Raw genomic sequence first — 25,089 nt, 5'->3', positions numbered from 1 at the left:
AGTGATCAATGGAAGTTGAAGTGGGAGAATCTCAGTCTAGTGGCTAGTTAATGGTTTGAATCTGTTTGGTCTAACAAACTTGAAGTATGCGTGCAAATTAGAATAGTGAACTGTGAAAGATGAAGCTATCTGGTCTTTTTCTAGCATATACTTTAAGTTTGTTCCTTGTGAGTTTGTGTCTCCTGAGTGTATTCATTGGTATGTTTAGGGTGGGTATGTTTTTGTTTAGGTTGGTCAGGTTGTTTGTGTTGTTTGTTGGTCTGTATGAGACTTGGGGCTATCCAAGTTTCTTTGATGTTATGTACATATTCTGATTTGTTAATAAAATTCACAAGTTTAGAAGTCAAAATATATAGGACATTTAAATTGAGATGGAGGATATATTAGACTTTCCATGTCCATGTTACGCTTATCTTGCTTAAGTGACGTTCCATGTCCATCTTAATCTCAAATGAATCCGACACAGAGATGTCCATGTATATATATTTGCCACTACAATCAGTGATAATCAGATCCATAGCAGCTAGGTCCAAGAAAGCCTAATTTAGTGGACTAATATTTAAGATTCTTGAATAGGAAATTATATATATATTTTTTTAGCATTTATAGGTCAATTTCTCCATTGTTACTAAACAATAATGAAATTTAATATATTTCACCAATTACATTTATTTTATTCATTTTATTTCTGAATTTCCAAAGGGGTAAATTCAAGGAAATGAAATGAGATTCTGCGAATTGAAATAGAGATATTGTTTGGTAATGACAAGTTACCGGCCCGAACAGAACCTTCAGCTCATTAACCTATAACTTAAATCACCCTATCTAGTTCAGGCGCCATTTGTCAGCTTCATTTTACATTGACTCGTGTATGCGTGGCAGTTTTTTTAGCAAGCGGCCGGTTTGACCGATAGGCAGAGAGGTGACATATTTGAGGATATATTTTCTATTTTTATATTTATATATAGAAAATAAAAATGAAAATGAAAATATAATTAATATAGGATAAAATGTTTCATAAATAAACTTTCAAAACAATTACTATCCACATGCAAGCCTATTAAATAGCCAATTGTTGAAGGGCCCCTGACTTTAACTACCATTTAAAATTTAGGGGTGTTTGATATTTCAATCTTAGAAATTATATAGTATATGTATGTTGGAGTTAACTCTTGTGTACGTTTTTCTGGCGTGGCCCCGTCCATGCGTTTGTAATTTAGCTTGTTGCCGAAGGTTGTGTAGATCACTTGAAATTGAGAGATTCCTCTTTTATTGTTTGTAATATAACGAAAAATAAAGTGATCAAAGAAAATTATAGATATATATTGTTAGTAAGGATTTGATGAGGACAAAACTAATTTCAATTAACGTATGCCATCATTATTGGAAGCACTACTAAAATATATATAAAAAAATATTTTTGTCACTAATCCTTATAGCCTACTCAAATGAAGATTTAATATGGTGACAAAAAATACATGAAACAATTCTTCAGTTCATCTATCGTCCAATACAAAGACAACAATCTTTATATATAGTAAAACAAAATTGTCTTATAAAACTATTTTTAGAAAACAAGATTATATGGCATGTTTATATTTTTTTCTAAAAAATTTTATTTTATTTATGATGTCATATTTAATATTGAATATTTTTAAAGATAAATAATTAATTAAATACTTATTTTAAATTTCTATTTTTATTTATTTTTATGTTTTGTTAATGCAATAAGTATCCATATATCTATAATCTCTTATAAAATATATTGGACTCCCTATTTTAGAAATTCAACAATCTATTCAATATCTTCATATTGCCCCTAATTCACATGTTACCTCTAATTTTATATCTCTAAACAAGATCTAACACACAGTCACTTCTTTCTCTCCTTCCTATTTACAGACACGCATATCGATTCCCCGACCCACTGTTTTGTATTATTATCACCGTTTAACCGTCGCAACGCGCAGACACCAAACCTCGTATATATAAATTATGTTAGTCAATTTAATATCTTCAAACCAAGTTATAATATGTCAATAACAAAAATTACATATACCTTTTTTATAATTTTTTTGCTTTTAAAAGCTTTAGTTAAAATATCCGGGTTAAACCCGGGTCTATTAGCTAGTATATATATGTATAATTACTACGTACATTTTTTTTCTACCTTTTTAAAGTTATCACATTCCATGAAATTAATGATGAGATTAAATGCTAGGCTTAACATATAGCCTTAATTTATTCATATAAGTTACATATTAAAAATATGTATACATGAATGTCATAGAAAATAACTTATACGGAGTATATATATGTTTACAAATTATTGAGAAAACTATATATGTAGTATATCAAATTCTACAAAATATATATATGTATACACGCAAGGGAAAAACAATATATATAATTATATACCATCTAATTAATTCCAGTTAAGCAATTCTTCTATCATCTGCATTGCCATCCTATTCTCTTCCTCTACATTTCTATCAAGATGTCCTCCCGGACCACCATCTTCCACCACCGCCACCGGAGACAATGATTCCAACGACGACGTCGTGTCAGTGGTTGTCGTTGCGTCAACCAGTTTTCTCTTGCTACCAACCTCAACCCTCATTACCCAGCCGGAGTCAGACCCTTTGCCAGCGCGTTTTTGCCACACACCAATGTGGGAATTGTCGCTATCTAGACGCAAACAAGTGAGGGACGGGGCAGGGTCCTTGCAGCATTTACGGAGCTTAGCAGCTATATTGGTTTCTGCTGGAGAGCCTTGGCTGCTGGTTATAGGGAAATTGGTCTTTGCATTTTGACCATTCATTACAATGGCTGCTTGATCATATGCTCTTGCCGCGGCTTCAGCCGTATCAAATGTACCAAGCCACACCCTTCTCTTCCTATACATGATGTAGAAAAGTATATTCACATTTAAGTATAGAACAATAGTCGTATAAGAAAAAAAGCTTTTGCTAATTATATATTATATATATAGAGAGTTTTTTCTTATTTTGAAAACCATTTTTTTTTATAAAAAAAATATCATGAGAACTCTTAAATTATACATGTTTTTTTTTCCATTCACATGTGAAGTAATATAAAAATGTATATTGTAGAAGAAACTTTTTTAAAAAACCTTTAAATTAGTCTTTTGTGAACTTATGAATGAATTTGTTCATTTTTTGTTCACATGTCATAAACGTCTATATATAAGGTTTTTGAAATAAAATTTCCTTCTACAACATACGTCTTTAATTATGACGTTTCACATGTGAATGAACAAAAAAAATAAATTTCTTCTACAATATGTTTTTCTGACATTTCACATTTGAATGTACAAAAAAAAAATATGATCCAATATAAAATTTAGGAGTTCTTGCGGTTCTTACAAAAAATGGTTTCTCAAAGTAAAGGTCCCTATATATATATATATATATATATATATATATATATATATATATATAGGGTAACACTCCAGTGAAAACAGTTTTAAAATAAGAACGGTGAGAACACCTTAAAAACATCATTTTGATGCATTAAAAGTCCATAAAACTAACATAGTGCAGAACTAATTATCTTTATTTAAGTGTTTAACAACACATTCATCCGTCAAAATCGAAATAATCATGTTTTTTGTTTTGTGCATCCATCTTGGAACTTGGATGCATAATTATCAAAATGATGCATCTAACAAAAAACGTGATTTTTTCGATTTTGATGAATCAAATTGTTGTTAAACACTTAAATAAAAATAATTAGTTCTGCACTATGTTAGTTTTATGGACTTTTAACGCATCAAAATGATGTTTTTAAGGTGTTCTCACCGTTTTTATTTTAAAATTGTTCTTATTTGGTTGTCCCATATATATATATATATATATATATATATATATATTAAATGATAGATAGTTTGAAATATATGGTAATTATAGAACAGCATATACGTACCAATATGACTATAAATTCTAAATAACTAAAGTAGATAAAAGGAACAACACATCCTTCTTAGTCAAAGTGGATCTACATGTAGTAAAATTAGTACCAACTTTTATATATGCAACATATATGGATCATGACTTCAAACAAAATTAAGCTTAATTACTTCATTGTACGTAATATATATATGATCTTTTTTTTTTTCCTTACACATTTGGTTATTATCCAAGAGAGATCATCATTGGAGAATAACAAATGTGAATAGTACTAGTCCTTCAAACAAAAACAAACTATGAATATTATATGAGTAGTAAATGACTAAATGCTATATATCCACATGTTAAAATGTCGGCCATTGAGTTAATGTGGAAGTAATATTATTATATATTCGAAGTAATGTACAGTAAAAGACAAAAAAAAAAAAAGTTAATGAAACTAACTAGCAAACTTACAGCAATGGATGGCGGATCTCTGAAACCCATGACCCCCATTGTCTTTGCCTGACACCACGAAACTTCTTTGATTGATGTACCTCCATTCTCTCTCTCTCTCTCTCTCTGTGTAATACTCTCTACCAAACAGATATAAATATAGAGAGAGAATGCTACAAGCGGTGATCACACACTTCTTATTATATGAGAATATGAGAGAGGGAGGTTTATATAAATAGAGAGAGAAAAGAAAGGTACGTACATTGTGATATTAAAGATCGACAGGTGTGTGTATATGTATATGAGATGGAAGCTAGTCAAGAGAGAAAAATAGTTAGAAGGTTAGAAATTACTAGTACTTTTTTAACGGTGGTTTGAATAGAACTTGTTCCCTAGCTAGCTACTAGCTGTTAGATCAAATTAATCGGTTGTCTTAATCAAGCTATGCGACATCAAATGGTAAGTAACTATCTAAAGATAAATAAACCCTTAGACACCCTAGCTAGACTTTTGGAATTACTGAGATTTAGTTTAGGAAAACTGTTATATGATCACTACATGCAAATAATGTTGCATTTGTCCATATTTTTAATTAGTGTGAACAAATTATTTAAAAAGTTTGGCACGTTTTTATGTGCGTACACACTAGAAAGTGTGTGGATTTTAAAAGTTCACACTTTTTAGTGTGAACTTTTATAATTAATTTCTAACACCTCATTTGTTCACGCTAACTTTTTAGTTATATATATTTTTACACACATAAATGCGTGACAAATTTTTTAATTTGTTCACGCTAACTAAAAGTTTGAACAAATGTAACATTATTTATAGTGGATGTTAACATTACGATGACACACTCACAAACTGGCATCATTGTGAACGTACACTTGACATTATATATAGGATGTACACGTAAATTCGCATATTCAAACCTATTTTAGTAAACTGATATATATAGCCTTTAAAGTTAAACCACAATGTAATGTGATCTCTTGATAAAGGTTGTCTTGAGTTTTTAAAGTACTAAATACCCACCCACCTCACTTCCCCTACCTACACAGACAACCTGAAAAAGGTTAACATTTTTCATTTTAGATATACAAACTTTGACATATGTGTATATATCCTTAACACAAGAAATGGTAATTTAAACTTAAAGTATTATACACATTTGGATTCACATAATTGTTATCCTCATTAAGGCTCATTAAATACATGTCTCTAGTAGAACTTCATTTTCACATGTGTCAAGAATGAGATGAAATAGTTAATTATCATGTTATGTAATGTAATTATTGGATGTTGTGTTTTTAATTAGATTGGAGTACATTTTACATGTGTTCTAAAATATGTATCGTGGACTTCAATCCTGCATCACATTTTTAGTATTTTAAAACATATATTGTTATTTATAGTTAACAACATACACATTCTAACTTGTAAGTAATGATACCTATTTATTTATTTATATTTATGCTTTATATAAAGACCTAGAGAAATCAAACGGTGTAAATACGGAAGCATTAAAGGTCATCACCTAACAAAGGTGTTCCTCAAAACTAACTTGAGTAAATGAGGTTGGACTTATTCTTCATGTCGCTTATTTTAAGAAGTGCTCAACCAATATCCTATGCACTTCTATTTTCTACTTTAGTAAATCTAATGAATACTATATGGTTGTATTGTATTTTATTGACTTCACCTTAAGAAAATTCATGCATGCTAGCATTAATTTTATTTTCTTTTGCATTATGTAACACTACTACAAAGAATCCAGAAATAAAGTTTTTTTTTTCTATTTTCATTTCAATAAATTGTATTGTAACGATTTTAAATTAAAAAAACATACGAGTATAATTTTAGAAGATTTGTCTAGATTAATTATTGTAGCTCAAGAGGTCGTACTTTGATTCTCATTCAGTCATTTGTAGGACACTGTTTTCTTTCTTCATCCGCACATGAGAGCCTTCACGAAGCAAGTACTCGTATATCAGTCGTTAGTGGCAAAGACTTTTGGTGATACAAAATAAGTATAAGAGTTAATTACAGAAATCGTCTCTGTCGTGGTATTCAGCTTGCAGGTTTCATCCCTAACTTTCAAAAATTACAGTTTTAGTCCAAAAAACTTTGCTCCATCAACAGTTTTAGTCCTGGCCATAACGTCCGTTTAAAATCAAGTCACGTGATTTGCACGTGATGGGTAATCTCGTAAATTGACTTAATATTACCCAATGTTAATTACAGAAATCGTCCCTGTTGTGGGCGGTCACTTGCGACTTTCATCCCTAACTTTCAAAAAATTACATTTTTGGTCCAAAATCCAAAATAAAATTAAACGCAAATTCATCTAGATTTCTAATGTATAACATATATCACATATACAATCCCAGATCCAAAATCAAACACAAATTTAATCCAACATTTAATGAAACTCCAAATCTCATTACTTTCATATCAATACACAATGGTTTAATTGCCCGTGCTTCGCACGCCGAGTTTGAAATATATTGGTTGCATGTATAATGTTGTCGGTATATTGAATCGTTAATGAAACTCAAAGGTTAAGACATTGATATAAAAGAATGTAACAAATGGTTAACGGAATAATACATGTTTTATAATTCATGTTACAATGTTCGCTCACATAGATACATATAAAAGCATGAATTCCCTATGTCTATACTTCTATCTCTATACTTCCATATTATGTACTAAAAAAGAATAGTCATATGTTGAACGTTACATGAGAGAAAATGTCTAAAATACCCTTAAGGATTATATTACACTATGAGTCTTTTATCTTTTAAAGTATCTTTATTAACCATTTACATCAATTACCCTTACATCAATAATCCACACCACCACACCGTCGTCGTCACGAATACCGTCACATTGCGCGGATACCGTGCTAGTTTAATTAAAAGATAAAGAAAGAAAGAAGTTGCTCAGTGCCGCCTTCCGTAAGTTTTGAGACCCAATACCTCGACGGTGTATGAGGGAGGTTAAGATGTAAGCATACCTTACCCCTACCTAAGTAGAGAGGATACTTCCAAATTCTACCTAAATAATAGAAAAAACCCTCCAACCTTTGCATGAGATGAAGATCGAACCCATAATCATACTGTTTTTGCTAGTTTCATTTTAAAATTAATGACTATATTCTACAAATATATCTAACATGCCCTCCATAAACTTATGTCTACCAAAACGTTACAATTAATGCTTAATTACTACTACTTTACACTTGAAAGACGATATCCAACACGCCATGCCTTTAATATCGATATGAGTCTTGACCCATTATTCTTGTTTTATCATATTCCCAGTAGCAATCTCTAGTCCATATCTGTGTTGATCCATCAGAAGCCTATCAATTTCGGTTAACCTGCAAAACTAACTATGCAAGAATAGAAAGCATAGAAACACATTGGAACTTGAATAGTTCTTTCTACTTGGTATAATCTTGTAAGTGTTTCAAAATTCACATTTTCTTGAAATAATCACAACTTTGTAAAATTTGTAAGAATAAATCTATATATAAAAAGAAAAGAAAAAAAAAACCTAGATGTGTTCATTTTAATCCAAGATTGACAACATATATAAAAAACACAAAATTAATATATGTAGGGATTATACATGTTGAAGGGTTCTAGGGTGCTTAAGAGCAGGTCTTCATTGGTTGCAGGTGCTACAAAATTGATTGCCGTTGTTCTCATCGCCGCCGCCGCCCATTGATTTTTCACACACACACTTGTCGCAGACCATTCAGTCCCCAAAATTAATTTATTTTTCACTGTATGTAAACCACCTAAAACATAAAAATAATCGAAGATGGATAACTTAATCTCATGGGAGTATAATCAATTTACCAAGATTTACACCTCCAAGGGTAATATTTTTAAAAAAAGTTAATTACAGAAATCGTCCCCGTCGTGGTACTCTCCTTACAGCTTTCGTCCTTAACTTTCAAAAATTACAGTTTTGGTCCAATTTTTTTGACTCTATCAACAGTTTTGGTCCTAACCTACAACGTCCGTTTAAAAAATATGCACGTGATGGGTATTTTTGTCATTTCATTTCCTTTCTCAGATCTTTAATATCAGAGTTCATTATCTTCTTCCCCGTAATACCCCCACGTAGCCACTTTCTTCAAAATGAATACCAGATTAATCATCAACATTAATAAACAATTAAAATAACAATAAGTCAATTACCAGATAATCAAAGTAAATTGATCAACAAAATCAATATCAGACCATCATTATCATATATCAGAACATCAGATCTGTCAAAAAAAATCCCAAAGATTTACTATGTAATTTGATGGATAAGAAAATAAAATTAAAAAAAACAAGATGTATAGATACTTGTGATACATGGCCAGCAAAAAAAAAACCGGAGTTTGATTTCCAATCTCATACTATTCTTCTATCTCAATTTATATTTCTTAATTTTTTTTTTACTACCATTTATCCATTGAAAAGAATTAATAATATTCATTCATAACAATTATATTTTATAAACAAAAATCAACCTCTAATTTTTATTACAAAATTTACATAAATATATTGTAAAAGAAAGGAAATACACATCACAAAATATATTTTTTATTTTTTTTGTGTAAATGTTTCTTTTCATATAGATTGAGGATAAAAATTTTGGACCAAAACTATAATTTTTTGAAAGTTAGGGATGAAAGCTGCAAGTGATCGTCTACAAAAGGGACGATTTCTATAATTAACTCTAGGTATTATTAAGGCAATTTACGAGATTACCCATCACGTGTGAATCACGTGACTTGGTTTTAAACAGACATTTATGGCCAGGACTAAAACTGTTGACGGAGTAAAGTTTTTTGGACTAAAACTGTAATATTTGAAAGTTAGGGATGAAACCTGCAAGCTGAGTACCACGACAGGGACAATTTCTGTAATTAACTCTAAGTCTAATAAAAGAAAGAAAAAACGCACAAGGATTAAAACTCAAAATGTTCGAACCACAAGGATGATTTGTGACATATACTCAAAACTTTAAAAATAATCGGAACCTGAGTCGACTAGGTAATCATCAGTGAACCCTATACATCAAACGCAGCCCCAAATACACAGTCAGAATCAACGAATTACAGAGCCTTCCAAATTATTCAAAAGTAAGTTTCAAATCAATTCAATATAGTGAAACAATTTATCGTTTGTATATATCATTTACATACTTCAACTATTTTATTTTTATTTATCATTTCAGATTTAGGGTTTAAGTTAGTATTATTATTTGTATGTCTATATACACCTTGAAATAATTTTTGAATTATATGATGTTTTCAAAATATAAGAAATGGATGTTTGAAACTATACTAAAATGTTATTTTGAGGTATCCCTGTTTAGGCCACACGTAGAAGGTACTCGGAACGATTTGAACTTTGAGAGTAATAAAATACATGATTTGTGAAGTACTTGGATAGAAGTAGAAAATAAGCTCTTTGAGGATTATTGAATAAAGTATCTATAGTAAGCAGATTTGGCTAAATTTCGATAAAGTTTTATGTGTCTTTCACTCGCTATAGCCGAATATATGTCTATGTGGTTGTTTGAATAAATAATGCTTCCACCACTATCAAGTTGTTATTGTACTATAAAAATTTGACTAGGTTGGCCTGCAGAAATGAAGGTGAGGTCGTCAGTGAAGAAAATGTGTGAATTCTGTAGAACAGTGAAACGTCGTGGTAGAGTCTTTGTTCTGTGCTCCGCAAATCCTAAGCATAAACAGCGACAAGGTATCTCGACAGTTTCTTTCCCGGAAGGTTCTCTCACGTCCAGGTATTTATTCTTTTTGTTGCTTATCGTTCTCGTTTATGGGTGTTTTGCTTTTGATGTATTTGATTTAATATAGTTGCATTTTTATTGTTCAACTAGCACCACACCCGTAGGTACATTATCATAAAAACTATGTGTGGCTTGCTGGCTTTTAGCTTGGCAACTATTTCATGTGAAACTTATTATATTGTTATGGCTTTGTTATTTGTGGATCAAAAAGTTTTAGTTCGTTTAATCAGGTAAGGAGTATCTGTCACATAGTCACAGGAAACGGGTACGAAGCAGGGTTTCTCGTACGGTACACCTCGTACCGAAACGCAGTACGAAATCGTCCCGGACGAAGGCGAAACGCGATCCGAAACGGTAAAATAAGCGTACCTGATTTGACGTATCAAGGCTGAAATTCGCGTTCCTTTTAGCTTCGGTTCGCCGTACCTTTTAATAGAAATCAATGTTCCGGCAAAGAGAAATCGTTTTTTTTTTCCGGTGGGGAGAAAAGTGAGTAGAAAAGTAGCGGCTGTAGTGTCCTCTTTATTTAAAGTGGGAAAAGATATTTTAGGGTTGATAAGGAAATGGGTTTATATTGGGCCATAAAATACAATTTTCATATAGGCTGATTGATAAGGAAGTGGGCTTATATGGTTTATTTCATACAATTTTCATATGACCCAGGGTCGATTAATTATGGTTTATTTTTTTATGATTTTGATTATGAACAACTTTTGGATTTTGGTATGAATAACAAGTAGTTATTTATATGTTTTGTACCAAGTTTACGTACCGAAAAGGGTACGTCGTTTCGCATACGCAATTGGCATTCCGAATGAACCTACCCCCCCCCCCTCGTACCGGATTTTGGAGGCTTACGAACCGCGTACCCGTTTTCGTTCCACGTACCATATCGTACCGCGTTCCATGTGACTATGATTCTGTCATTCTGTCCAAAATTCTCTGCACCACCTTTTTACTTGATCAAGGTTTCTTTTACCCTCCCGAGCTTTCACCATTCACTAATAAGTTACGGTTCACTTGTGTGCCTGTATCTTCATTGCAAACTCATGCAGATACTTTGCTATTGCTGTTACCGTAACCGTGAAAACATGTTCTACCTTTAGGAAAGAATAATCATGATTCTTCTTCCAAATTAATGTTTATTTGCATAAAACAAAAATACGTACGTATTAATCACATGATGTTTCTTTAATCATATTAACTACACCTTATTCTTAGCATCTTATTCGTTGTTAATGTGTTTATTGAAGTTAGACTTATTGATAAAATGACTTTACTCGTTAATAAGTTAGAAAATGTGCAAGTAACATAACATTTTTAATTTGATTTACACCATAAGTTCAATTTAATTGCGACCTCTAATTAAGAGCGTTTCAGTATCTGTACTCTATAGAACTAAGGTTTCACCCATCTATTTATATGGATCTGTTTGGGGGTTGTATTTAATTCTTAATAGGTCGAATGGGTTGACTTAAAAGGCTTAGCCAAAAGGAGCCGTTAAATGTGTAAAGCAGGTTAGGAGTCATCTATCAATCCAAAAAGTAGTGAAGTTTATAAACCTTTTTTTACAAGTATAGATTATTTATGAATGGTTATTGTAATAATATACTTTATGATTGTATCAATTATATTATTCAAAAATAACGAATTTTAGTGTTAGTGGGTTGGCCCAAGCTGATCTTACGCAAACTACAAAATTGCTTTAGTTGACCTATACATGTTTGACCAGTTACTCAACCCGCCGTTTTCCAATCACTAATTAGAGCTATTCATTCTTTGACATAAAAGTTTTTAGTCATTATATGTTTGTTTTGCTCTCAGAATATCAGAAATGCAGATAACTCAAAGCAGTTATCAAGCTCCTATTTCTAACTCTGGCACTGGAGGTGGCTTGGCATCTCTACTGGTTGAGAGGAAAGTGCCCGTGCTTTTTGCTGGATGGAGAGTAAACATAGCATCTCTTCTTCAGACACGGGCCAAGTGATGATTGCCGAAATGTTACCTTTTGATGTCGGAGGGATTTTATTTGCTTTCTGTGTTTATGGGTTAATAGCCTGCTGACACAATATTTTTATGTCTCTCTTTAAGGAATACAATTATTATGCTCATATAAAATAATGCAGTCAAACTTTTGAGGATCATCCACTTTTGTTTGTCAAGTTAATATCGTGCCTCTGCAAGTCCTTCGTTTTGGGAACATGGAATGCACACAGCTGCAATTTCAAACAGAGAATGTGACAATACGTTAATGCGAGTCGTGTTCCACCCTTCCATGGGTTAATACGTCTAAAACTAAAGAATGTATTCATGTGAAGGAATTAGTTGAATATAAAGTTGGATATATCATAGAAACCCTTGTCATGTTTCTCAATCATATGTATTACCTATTGTGTATCGATATTTCATTTCATTTTTAGGCAATTAACGCATGAGCATATTCAGTGACATTTGTTTTTTATTCAGATGTCACTGTCGCCTGGTAAAATTTGTTTGCCGATTGCCCAATTGTAATCCTTAATCCGGTTTTGAATTTCGCAAAGATCATATCAGTTTGGCTATCTTGCATAGAAATAAATTTACAAAAATGAGAATGGACACCACTCTCAAAATTTAAAGGTAAAAGGCTTGTGACATAATTAATGTAAACAGCTGCAATTACACCCACACATATGTTCAAGCTTGAAAATGTATGTAAACTAAAATACTTGCCTTTCCAAAATAAAAGTCAACTAAGATACAGTCTGTAAAATGGACTCGATGGATGCCTGCCAATGCCTTTGGGATGTCAAACAACTTCAATTAATAGATGAACGGTACAAGCTCAATGAACCATTTGTGGTGTAGGATCAAAGTTCATAAAGTGTACATTTGTAGACAGAAATGGAAACCTCAAATGTCTACATGACTACATGAACTGTCCCTCATCCAGACATCGTTGAGTACTCTCGGTTGGTTTTAAAAAACGAGTGCCTTGTGATAGAGGATGTTCATCTTTTTCTTTGTTTTTGGAAGAATGTGGGACCACTTCACTGAAATGAACCTTTGCTCGGTTTTTTACGCTTAGTTTGTTTCAACACATTCAATGCTTAATACATTTCACATATGACATATAGCATCAATCCAAGAAAAGCGCCACAGAGGCCAAGCTGAGATTCAAATCTCTGCCTTGTGGGTGAAATATGGTTGCCACATGGATCATTGGCTCTTAAAGCTATAGATAAAATTTGAAGACTTTTATTTGAAATGTGTATTTTAGTTTAAGTTACTTAACGTTATCAGCTAGTATCTTGACATGGCACTTAACAAAATTGAGGTTGGCATGCCTAAAACATTTGTCCATCCGATTATTGAATTCAAACTTGAAAATCAATGGTTCATTCAAAACTGGTTTGATTAATGGAGGAAGCATCTGGCCCAATTTCTTCCAATCCTCAAAAATGTGTCCACCTAAGCATTATTCAAGTAGGACGATAGATAAGTAGAGTAAGAAGAGGGTTTGCAAACAGTAAGATGCGGAAAAAACCAAATCAGTCGCAACACGATAACGTAAGTTGTTCTCAAGACGCAAGAGGAGGTTCTTAAGGTGCAAGACAAGGTGTTGGTCGATATGCTGCAATGGTAGTTGGTTTTATATTTCGTAGTTTCTTTAATAAGCAATTGAGTTCGAGCATACATAATAGAACATGAACAAAAAGGATGTAAAGAAACACATTTGCATAAACTTCATTACTACAAAACCATCTAGCACACAAGACGAATATTCGCAATGTTTGTGAACGTAGTGATTAGAGGTTCCCAAACGGGCCTACATCGTTAGCCCAGAAACCCGACTAAGTAGAAAAAGATGTGGCCTAGTAGCCAACAAATCAGTTAAAACTTCCAGCTAAAATATTGCCCAGTCTAAGCTGGGCCCAATTATAGTCCCAATATCAATTTTTTATAGCTCAAAGTTTCAAAGCCCATTACCATTTTTTTTAAATTTAACATACACCAAATATGTTCTCGTTAAATTTAAAAGTATCAACATTCTTTTTGGAAAATTTAATTTTCTATTGTTGAGAAGAATTTTTGGTGTATTAATTGCATTTTATGTAGCCTTATAGGACATATTACCTTATATATTTGCATAAAATATCGACCATAATTCATGTTATAATGTTTCTAGACCTTTTCGAACCTATTCTATGTTGCGAGTGTTTATTAAATTATTTTTGTCTCATATTTGAAGAGAAATAACCACACCAATTGGGTAGGATCAGTGGTTGGAGCTTATGCCTCTGGAAAAAGAGGTCATGGGTTCGATCCTCATGCCCAGCAAGGTTGGAGGTCCTTTTCTACCTATGGTAGAACCTGGAAGCAACCTCTCAACCTTTGGTAGGGGTAAGACTGTCTACATATCAACCTCCCCCATACACCGTCGAAGACGGTATTGTGACCCAAAACCTGTAAAAGACGGCATTGGGAGTTACTTTACTTTACTTTCTATTTGAAGAGAATTAACCCAGAAACAAGATGTGAGACTAACTCAGTCCAGACCTTAGAAAAAAAATGGGTGCATAACATACATGATCAAAGTCAATTCTATATTCAATCATATACTTAAATAACATATAAAACTTCTTCCGCTATCGAGAATGGTTGTATATAAGGATGTCCAAAGGTCAAAATCCGGCCCAAACCAGGTTGACCCGTGACCCGCGAGTGCTTGAAAAATGAAATAATGACTCGGCCAGCCCAACCAACCCATGACCTGGCCCATTAGGGCTTCAGGCGGGTTCGGGTTTAAGAGTCTTGTTCATCCCTAGTCGTATATTGTGTACTAAAATCGAGGTGCATGTTGCTACTTGATGAGTAACCGGGAATAAAAGAGAGGGATAGGGAAAGAATGAAGTAATGAAAGAGCAAGTCATGGCGAAGTGAAACAAATTTGAAGATGTAAAAGCGCCTTGATGATCAACAAGAAGACCACCGGAATATAGGCACCAAAAGTCCAAACCGCATTTACAAGACTATAACAACTCACTGGTAGTATAATCTTTGCATAAGGTAAATGAAGTGAAAGTAGAAGTCAAAGGTTCAATCGTCACTTCATGCAAAGGCTGAAGATCCTTTTTTATTATTTTAATAAAACCTGGAACCAGCTTCTCTACCTTGGTGGAGGTAAGGACGACTAAATCTCAACCTCCCTCGTACACCGTCGAGGTATTAGGACTTAAAACTCATAAAAGACGACATTGGGTGTGTGCACAAATCCTGTCAATATATTACATTATATTTACACTAATCTATATCTATACTATATTATAAAGCAAATAGCTCATGTCTAACATTTTAAGTTTCAACATTTACTTCTCCAAAATGTCCATCCTATCTATTCTATATTTACTTAAAATAACTATAATACCCTTTGTCTATTCTCAAATCTGAATCATTCGTTTTTTTTCCCCTCTCTTTCATAAATCATTTTATTCCTTTAATTTATTCAAAATCTTTTATCTCAAAAACCGTACATCCATAAATAATAAAAATTATTTCGGTGTGATTAAAATTTCAAGCTCTTTCATTAGATAGGTCATTCGATATATACTTTCGTCGAATTTTTAAATTCGAGGGCAGAGCCCGTACAACGTAAGGTTGATTACCCCATCACCACCACCACCACCACCACCGCCATTATATCACCACCCTGTCATCCCCTTCGTCACCGCCGCAACGCGCACCTTTCTCTCGTTTACACTAAAAGTTACGAAAACAAAAAGTTCTTATGTAAATTCAACTGAACACTCTCCAGTATATGTAGCTTCGGTAGTCCCTCTCCCTCTCACTCTCCAGTTCTTATGTAAATTCAACGCGTACCATTACTCTTTATTAGAAGCGTCGTGACTATAGCCTTACAAAAAATAGAAGGAAAAAAAAAAGCATTGTGACTAGTGTGTTAGTAGAATGCGCAAAACAGATTGATGTGAAGTGTTGGCAGACTGTAACAAATCTGTTCGTTTAACTTATGAGAAAACAAATTAATCAAATGAGCTAAACGGGTTTAAGGTAATGCAAATTGTTCTTTTTTTTTTTGAACCGCCGACTTTTATATCAAAAATGCAAATTGTTCTTAAATGATAGATTATCATCATAACAAAAAAAAAGCCGATGAGAGTTTTGCTAACGATCTGAACGGAACACCAAAATTTATTTCAACAGATTACATATAACTACTATCATTACAAAAATTCACGTACACGTATGATCTACAATCATATAATATGTATATATATATATATACACGTACATATGCTATCTTGGCCCTGAGAGGCGGACAGCAGATAAATACGCGTCACTGTTACAATCAGACGGCCCTGATGACGTCCCTTCTTCACTAACAGATTTAAACAACCCCGTGTACAGCCTGGAACCGGTCTGAGATGCCATTGGCGGTGTTGGCACCGGGCACAAACCCTCAAGCATTTGAACCACTTTGGTCATTGGAGGCCTAAGGTTCATATCATCTTGTATGCACCATAGAGCCACTTGTATAGCAACCATCACACGATCATCTTTCTCGTCAATTTTCATTTGCTGGTCAAAGATTTCTTGTAAGTTTCCTTCTTCCATCATCTTAAAGGCGTAAGATGGAAAATGGGATTTCTCAGAAATCATTGAAGAGTCGTAGTTTTTCCTGCCTCCGATGATTTCAAGTAGGACCATCCCAAAGCTATAAACATCACTCTTTTCAGATATCGCATAACTTGTGATCCATTCTGGCGCTAAGTACCCTCTTGTACCTCTCATAGTTGTGAAAACATGGCTTTGTTCTCTTGTCATTAACTTGGCCAAACCAAAGTCTGAAACTTTAGCCCGGAAGTTAGCATCAAGTAGTACGTTTTCAGGCTTGATATCACAATGAACAATCTTTACATCACAATCTTCATGAAGGTATGCAAGTCCTTTTGCAGTACCTACTGCGATGTTATATCGTGTATCCCAATCCAACAAAAACTCAGTTTTCTTTTTCTTGAAAATCCACCGGTCTAACGACCCATTAGCCATGTACTCATAAACAAGAAGCCGGTGTGCCCCTTCTGCACAGAACCCTTTAAGCCGAACCAAATGGTGATGGTGAATCCCACCGATGATGCTTACTTCAGCACGAAACTCTTTCTTTCCTTGACCAATCCCTTCTAGCTGTTTGACCGCAAGCCGGGTCCCGTCTTTTAAGACTCCTTCATAAACAGAACCGAACCCTCCTTGACCAAGCTTCTTACTGAAGTTATCCGTGGCTTGTTGAAGGTCTAAGTAAGTAAAACGAATTGGCATTCCGGATATACTCTCCAGGAAATTATCCTCTTCTGATGTTTCATCCAACTTATCTGCAGGGGCGTTTTTCTTCTTGGACCATCGAACCCCAATGAATACAAGGCTAACAATTACAAACACGGTGGCTACAACTATAGCAATGATGACTGCTGTCGAGTCTTTCTTTTTCCTTTGTGAAGTTTTTGAAACCTTAACATATGATTCATAACCGACCCCACTTTTAGCGTCTGAAAAACTCCCAATTTGATCAAACAGATAGCAACTTCCTGAATTATTATCAAAGAACATAACCAAACAAGAACAGTTACCCAAACACGATGATTTGCACCCTTCTAAACTTGTCTTTGAGGAGGGTGCTACAAACCCAAGAGCCGAATAGGTCATACCTTCACCTGCATTGATTAGAGTAATTTTATCTTTTGAAGCAGGACAAGACACAACACCAGGTTTGCAGTTGATTTCACTTAGTCCAGAGGGGCATTGACAAGTTTTTCCCTCATGGCATACAAGATAAGGTGAACACGATTGAGGTGTACCACACGAATCACCGGGTATTACATTGTTTCCATTGGTTTTTCCAGGGAGATTATAGAATCTAATGAACCCATCATCTTCTAAAACTGCAGCCCATGTAGTGTTAGCATCAGTACCATCTGCAAACACAAACTGCCATAAAAACACTTTGGTTTGATCATAAAACCTCCAAGAATTGCCATCAATGATGGCGGATATAATCTTTCCGCCATCTTTATTAATAATCTTCCTCTTATCATTACCCATAGCCCAATATGGCTGAGGATTACGAAAACCAGCTGATAAAATCAAGTCACCAGACTTAATCTCTAACGAAAACGACAAATTGCTTTTTCGATTGCTTACAAGCTTCATCCCTTCACTAAAATCTTGATTCGGCATAAGTGTGTTTGTTGGATGGCTAAAACTTTGCCAAACAACACCACCATCACTCCCAACCAAAACCAAGTTGCCTGAATCAAGCAATGCCATAGAAGAAACCCCTTTCCCATTCGTATTAGTACTCCAAATAACTTTTCCATTACTTTCTATATAAGCATTACCATCATCACCAAATACAAAGTTATCAGAATTACCAACAGCAGACCCCCTATTCGCGGACCAAATGATCCTTGAACTCACCATGTGGATAATAACTACAGTAAACGACGTTATATCGGTATTGGGATTGAAACCAAACCCGAAACTTGATGTATTTGATACAAGGAACAAACCATCATTGTCAATGTATTGCATTTGAGACCCTTTAAAACCAGGACTCACTTTCCCTATTTTTCGGACACTTGACAAACATGTTTGAGGTAACAACCAACATGTCACAATGACACAAAACAATAACCACCAAACTCTCATGATCATGTACTAAAATACCAAAATTCAACTAATTGTGCTTCTATATTTATTTATTTTTTTCCTGTTTTTTACTTTTCAAACTAAAAACTCAGACTTTCCCAGATAACCAGAGCAGACTAAATCAAAAAGACTAGGGATCTAAAAGTTGACTAACTTGCACCAAGTACAAAATAGCACAAACTATGAAATTTGGCATCATCATCATAATGACTAATAAGCATCAATAAATACTCTTAACTCTGGCTATAACAAAAAAGTCAAAACAATTCTAGAGCTTTTTGAAGAAAGCCCAGAAAATAGAATACAAGAAAATGACATGAAACTTAACCATAAACACAAATAAAAAACAAGTCAAATTTGTAACACAAAACTCAAACCTAAAGTTTCTTCAATGGGTATTCTTAGTTCCAGCTAGAAACAAACCAAAAGTGCATAATTCATATTCATATAGCTGAAAATAAGAATATTTTATGCACGTATATATAACTTTGTTCCAGCACATGACAGCAATAGATATAGATATAAATACAGAGAGAGAGAAAGAGTATGGCAGTTTGCTGGTTTTAGAAGAAGTTGTTAGTCATGAGGTCAAAAAATATAGAAAGATCTGAGGTGGGGTGTTTTCAAATTTCAACCTAAGCATATACATATACATATACTATATTTTTTTTTTTTTTAGTTTTTGGATATTGTGTGTGGATGACAGCAATATATATGGGACTAATGGGAGTAAAATATAAAGACAAAATTGATGAATATGTGAAGATATATAATGAAGAGTTAATAGGTGGTGTGGTGTGGTAGAGTAGATGAGATGAAATTAAATGTGAAAGAGAGGTCAAAGGTCTGCCCAACCAACTTGTTTGCAAACATCCATTTCATGGCACTGCAAAACAAAGTATACTTTTCCTTCTTTTTTTAATTTTTATAAACATATTTTTGACTACTGTTACTTGCATTTCAAGTCAATGTGACATTATGATTAACATAAGGTTAAAGATATAATTGACTGGTTGTAATTTTTTTGATACGTAAATGACAAATTGGATTGTCATTTTTATGTCACAAGATTCATTTGAAGTGGCAATTAAAAGGTGGACAATGATCGATGCTCCTAATTTATTAGCCTACAAATTATTCTAATTACTAGGATTATGACATGTAAAAAATCAGGGGTGATATTAAGAAAGATAATTAGTGGATTACATGTATTAACAAATGGATATATTAAGAGGATTTTTAGAAGGATTTATCATTTTCCTTATAAGGTTGTAAGTTGTCACCTATATTCTATTTACATCTCAATGAATTGAGATCAAGTTGTTTGATAGGTTTATTTTAATAGTCCAAGTTGTATTTTTTCGATTATTAGTTGATTGAGAGTATATTAAAAGTGTTACTCTCGTGTTCTTTTGTCGAATAAGAGCTCTTTCAATGGATAACATTAGTTGCCTCGTCGTTAACTTTGTCAGTTGATATTACATTAGCATTTCTCTACTGAGCCATCACTCTAAGTTTATTTAACTAAAGTTTTGAAATAGAACTGGACTCAACTTCTCCTTTTTTGATTTCTCTATTTAGGAGTCTTAAAGTTTTCTAAAACCTAGTCATTGAAAAGTGGTAAGTTAAGAAATGTGAACATAAAAATATATGTAGAAACTCCAAATTATGAGAAAAACCATGAATGTCCAAAGACAAAACATTGCAATATATGAAACATTATTATCACCATATAGACTAATATTTTAAACTTCCAATTGAGCATGACAAACATACAACCAGAAAAACATGGGAAATTTAATTTTTTTCACTATCTCACCAACACTCCCTAAAGATTTACCTCGCGTCGTAGAAATTTAAAAACATAAGGAGAAAGAAAAAATAAAGGTTTAAGTGCACAGAAATGTAGTTAACTAAGCTTTTCAGGGTTACGAGGTTCTGGTTGTTCATGCGCACTATAACTTTTCAGGGCTAATTGATTGGAAAGTTTTTCAACTTGTCACGAAAACCTTTTCTAAGGCTCAATCTAAATTTTTTTTCTCGGGTTCCAAACCGACAAACACATCTATTTAAGGTCTGTACCAACTAAGGCATGATGTGGAACCAGTTTTTGCTTACTTGGCAGCCATGATATATACATAATATATACATATATATATATATATATATATCATTTGTAGATAAATCTATCCCCACCCACACACCCCACGCTTCAAATTATAGCCAATAGACCGCCGCCCACCTTGCCAGAATAATAGGATGCACATCAAAACGCTTCAAAGATAACCTCCATCAACATCTAAGCAACACTGGGAAACCATCCAACCCCCAACACCACTCAACGCCACCTATGTCGCCAACCCCCACATTACGCCGTCTCCGCCACACCAACCGAAGGTCACCACCGTCCCGCCACATCCCCCCAACACCAATCTTTCTTGGTTATTTTCGGTCCCTATCAAAAACCTACCAAAACCCGTTTCTAGCTTCCCCCAATAAGCATATCTCGTTTTTACATCTTCATTTTTACTTTTTTTATGCTAATGTTGGTGACTAGAGATAACTTTCTTCAATTATTCCTAGGATGGGAGGGAGTAGGTCCAATCAGATCTTCATCGTCGGCATGCTATTTTTTTGTAGTCTGATTAGATTCGGTTTGTCACAGATTTATTTCATATTCATTTGGCATATTTGTTTGTAATGATGGTTGTTCTTCTTTTCGAATGATTCAGATCATATTCAAATTAATTTACAATATATACATCTTTATTTTTAAAATAACTACACTTTTTACATCAATAAACTACAAGACTTGTTGCCGCCACCAATTGCCCCACCACAACCTGTCGCCGCCGCCAGATATCACGTAGTCGCTTTAACCAATACCGTTGTATCGCGCATTGTTATATCAATATATCGAATATTAAGTAAGATTAAGGTTTATATATACATTCAGCTCCGATAATAACATTACAAAATATAAGAAACTGTTAATCTTAAATCCAAATTAAATCAATAAAACTTTAATAATTCACGGAGTGAAAACCGGTTGCATTGTCTTCGTTTGGTGGCGATTTTTTTTTTTTTTTTTTTTTTGCATCAGATTCCTGTAATTGACACGAATTCTTATTTTTATTTTTAATCCCTTTTGTGACCTTGCAGTAAGGCCCTGAGTTCGTAATTTGGTGTGGTATTTGTCATCCTTTAGTGATTTATGTATGACTTATATATGTGACTGTTAGTAATTTGCTAGTGGTCACATTAAATTAATAACATTTTTGTCATTTGAAAAAAACTATAATAATTAAGAATATTTGTTCCTACAAATTTACAATATGCAATCCGTACAGCCAAAGTAGATAAACTAACAAAATTTACCCACACAAATCATCACATTTTTTTTAAAAAAAAGTGAAGCTAAAGGATGCGTTTGAGTTCATTTGAAAAAACCCTCTATAAATTGATACTTTATAAATTAATAACCTCGATAAAACTAATAATTATAGGACTAATACAAATTAGACTCCAGTTAATAAAATAATAAGATAATAATTTTTTTGAAATCACAATGTATTTATATTGGTCCCGACGAAACTATAAATTAATAATTACTAAAATATTCCAACTTTCAGTATATAATGATATATAGTCACTTTTTTTTTTTTAGAACTTTAACTCTATATTGAGTTTATCAATAAATCTCGTCAAATTTAAGAATGCAATGTAAAAGTTTGAACATTGTTTACCCGTATTGTAACAATAAGTTGTGAAGAGTTCTATTTTTAGATCACCCCAACTTCGTCGTCAAACGGATTTTGAATGATATCCGTCATAACTTCTCCAATGTTTTAAACCTCATAACATTTATTATTTTCACTAGCATAATCTATCAAGTATTTCACATCTACTTTATGTTGATAATACATACGGGTAATCAAAGTATCATACTCACGAATGTGTTCTTCAAAGTTTACATCATAAAACCTTTTTAAATTAATAAATTATTAATTTATTGATATAATAATATCTCATTAAATTGATAAAATTTGTTAGTTCCAAGATTATTAATTTATAGAGGTTTCATTGTATTTATTCAATTTATAACTAAAAGAAATAAATAAGAAGTTATGGTTAATTTTGAGGAGATTTTCTAATTAAGCGATATTGTTTAGTTAGGGGAAAGAAAAGATATAATTGTTTTGATATTCATTAATAAAAAATTACTAATTCTTTGACAAAATAGAAGACTATTATAAATTTTTAATATATTTATTTAGGACAAAGATTATTAAACATTGCTTAGTAGTGGGTGAGCATTTCTGTGACAATAAAATCAACACGCACATGCAAGTGTTAAGCCGTAAAGAAACAATAATCTATTGATGATTTCTTGCACGATATTCATTTTTATTAAAAAAAAAATTCTTTATATATTAGATTTGTATTAAAAAAAAGTGGTTGACAAGGTATATTTGTAAAAATATGTGTTACATGAATCGTTTTACTTAGATTTGAAAATACTACTTAAAATCCAAAAAATAAAAAATAAAAAAGATAAATGCTCGGGTGGTGTTTCCACCAAATATGTTTTTGCATAAACTTGGGTGGTGTTTCCACCAAATCGTTTTTTAGGGTACGTGGTCACTGGGCTTTAACCCAAATGGTTTACTACTTAAAATTCACTAATTAACATGGACTTAATTTTTTCAACTTTTAAATGTTGTGTTTTCCTTTTAATTCATCTTCGTGTTATATATTTACCCATTTTTTTTCTTTTTAATTCTTCCTTGAGACTCAAAACTCGCATAAGGCATTACTAAGCAGTTTTTTTTTCTTTTTTTCATTTTTGTTTATGTACTCTGTTGTATGCTAGTGTCTTACTAGCTTTTCATCACTTTTATTATAATACTGAAAGACCTTGTTTGAATGTAATTAAATTAAAAAAAAAAATGGACTTAATTTACATGTTTAACATCTTATTTCAAGAATGTTCTGTGCATATGAAATGCTATGGTTGGATATATATATATATATATATATATATATATATATATATATATAGCTTATATGTGTGTTTTTTGGGTAATGAGATACCCCTATATATTTTATACCAACAATACAATGTTACGTACAAGTAACGTGGTTGAAATACCACATTAGTTCACATACGACATTTCGTATGATTACAACCCCCTATCTTAGCACAACCAAATGAATCTGATCTGAGCTTACATGTGTGTTTCATAACTACTTGTCACAATATATGTTAAGAATAATAGATAAACGATCACATGACATGTATATAATAAAGAAATAATTAACCATTCTAATTAGATAGCCTAACAATCCTACTAATCATAAGCTGAAAATAAGTGACAAAATCAAGGGATAAGATTAGAAAAGATAATTAATGGAATTCACATGTCATAATTTTAGTTTTAGGATAGTTTTTAGGCTAATTTTTAGGATGATCAATCATTTCTCATATACTAATATAAGAGTAAATTACAATTTTCGTCCCTGTAGTTTATACCAACTTTCACGTGTCATCCCTGGGTTCACGAAATTACGTTATTCATCCCTAAGTTTGGACATCCGTCAACGCTTTTGGTCCATGACACTAACGGTCATTAAAGAAGTGGTCCCATGACTTACACACTTAGGGTATAATGGTCATTTCATTGGTCATAGGACCAAAGCATTATTAACTTTTATAACATGTATCTATCAATCTATGATGATCATCATCATCATTGACCCTTACAAACACAAAATCTTAAAACATCACAACCCTCAATCCCTTTCTTAAACCTCTTTTGTTATATATTCATTCGTATATATATATAGGGATTAGGCATTGTAAAATAATAATTAAAGTAAAACAAATAAGACAAGATCATGACCCTTAGATCATGGTTAAATTGATGCAGGAAGATTCAGGAAGCAATTGATGAACGATGATTTTCATGATGTGTGGTAATTTTGAGTGAAAAAAAACCCTATTGTTTTATATGTTTTACTTTAATACTTGTTTTATTTTATATGTGCGGTGATTTCATGATGTGCGGTGATTTTGAGTCTTATCAGCTTGTCCACTTTTTCCTTTTCCTTTGAACTTACCAAAAGATCTCCTTCTTATCCTATCAGCCAACATAGCCACTTCATTGGCTATCTCCTCACCATCAGATTCATCACATTTAGA

The 25,089-nt window shown here is 32.8% G+C and overlaps 3 protein-coding genes across 4 annotated transcripts; 1 reads left to right on the top strand and 2 right to left on the bottom strand.

Annotated features, from left to right (window-relative positions):
* Positions 1 to 2,205: 2,205 nt before the first annotated feature.
* Positions 2,206 to 4,603, bottom strand: LOC122579490 (ethylene-responsive transcription factor WIN1-like). The gene is made up of 2 exons (XM_043751672.1): positions 4,386 to 4,603; positions 2,206 to 2,897 (listed from the first exon to the last, which is right to left on the bottom strand). The coding sequence occupies exons 1-2, from the start codon at positions 4,469 to 4,471 to the stop codon at positions 2,426 to 2,428; spliced, it is 558 nt and encodes a 185-aa protein (XP_043607607.1). The 5' UTR covers positions 4,472 to 4,603; the 3' UTR covers positions 2,206 to 2,425.
* Positions 4,604 to 9,404: 4,801 nt separating this feature from the next.
* LOC122579208 lies at positions 9,405 to 12,331 on the top strand. 2 transcript variants are annotated; one of them, XM_043751323.1, is made up of 3 exons: positions 9,405 to 9,513; positions 10,025 to 10,181; positions 12,012 to 12,331. In XM_043751323.1, exons 2-3 carry the CDS (start codon positions 10,027 to 10,029, stop codon positions 12,172 to 12,174), a joined length of 318 nt encoding a protein of 105 aa, XP_043607258.1. In that variant the 5' UTR covers positions 9,405 to 9,513; positions 10,025 to 10,026; the 3' UTR covers positions 12,175 to 12,331. The 2 variants fall into 2 exon arrangements, with proteins under 2 accessions (XP_043607258.1, XP_043607259.1); XM_043751324.1 differs by having other exon boundaries at positions 9,407 to 9,513; positions 10,013 to 10,181.
* A 4,027-nt stretch (positions 12,332 to 16,358) lies between these two features.
* LOC122579469 (G-type lectin S-receptor-like serine/threonine-protein kinase SD2-5) lies at positions 16,359 to 19,247 on the bottom strand. The gene has a single exon (XM_043751651.1). It carries the CDS (start codon positions 18,891 to 18,893, stop codon positions 16,482 to 16,484), a length of 2,412 nt encoding a protein of 803 aa, XP_043607586.1. The 5' UTR covers positions 18,894 to 19,247; the 3' UTR covers positions 16,359 to 16,481.
* Positions 19,248 to 25,089: the final 5,842 nt, after the last annotated feature.

Source organism: Erigeron canadensis, chromosome 8, assembly GCF_010389155.1.
Source record: "Erigeron canadensis isolate Cc75 chromosome 8, C_canadensis_v1, whole genome shotgun sequence".
NCBI lineage: Eukaryota > Viridiplantae > Streptophyta > Magnoliopsida > Asterales > Asteraceae > Erigeron > Erigeron canadensis.
Note: the sequence above shows the minus strand (reverse complement) of the source record. Positions and strands in the feature narration are given on the sequence as shown.

Excerpts from the sequence above, each read along its gene's own strand:
- LOC122579490 (XM_043751672.1), bottom strand. The coding sequence starts at position 4,471 with ATGGAGGTACATCAATCAAAGAAGTTTCGTGGTGTCAGGCAAAGACAA. Across the intron at positions 2,898-4,385 it reads GAGATCCGCCATCCATTGCT|GAAGAGAAGGGTGTGGCTTG; the intron begins GTAAGTTTGCTA and ends CATCATGTATAG.
- LOC122579208 (XM_043751323.1), top strand. The coding sequence starts at position 10,027 with ATGAAGGTGAGGTCGTCAGTGAAGAAAATGTGTGAATTCTGTAGAACA. Across the intron at positions 10,182-12,011 it reads GAAGGTTCTCTCACGTCCAG|AATATCAGAAATGCAGATAA; the intron begins GTATTTATTCTT and ends TTTTGCTCTCAG.
- LOC122579469 (XM_043751651.1), bottom strand. The coding sequence starts at position 18,893 with ATGATCATGAGAGTTTGGTGGTTATTGTTTTGTGTCATTGTGACATGT.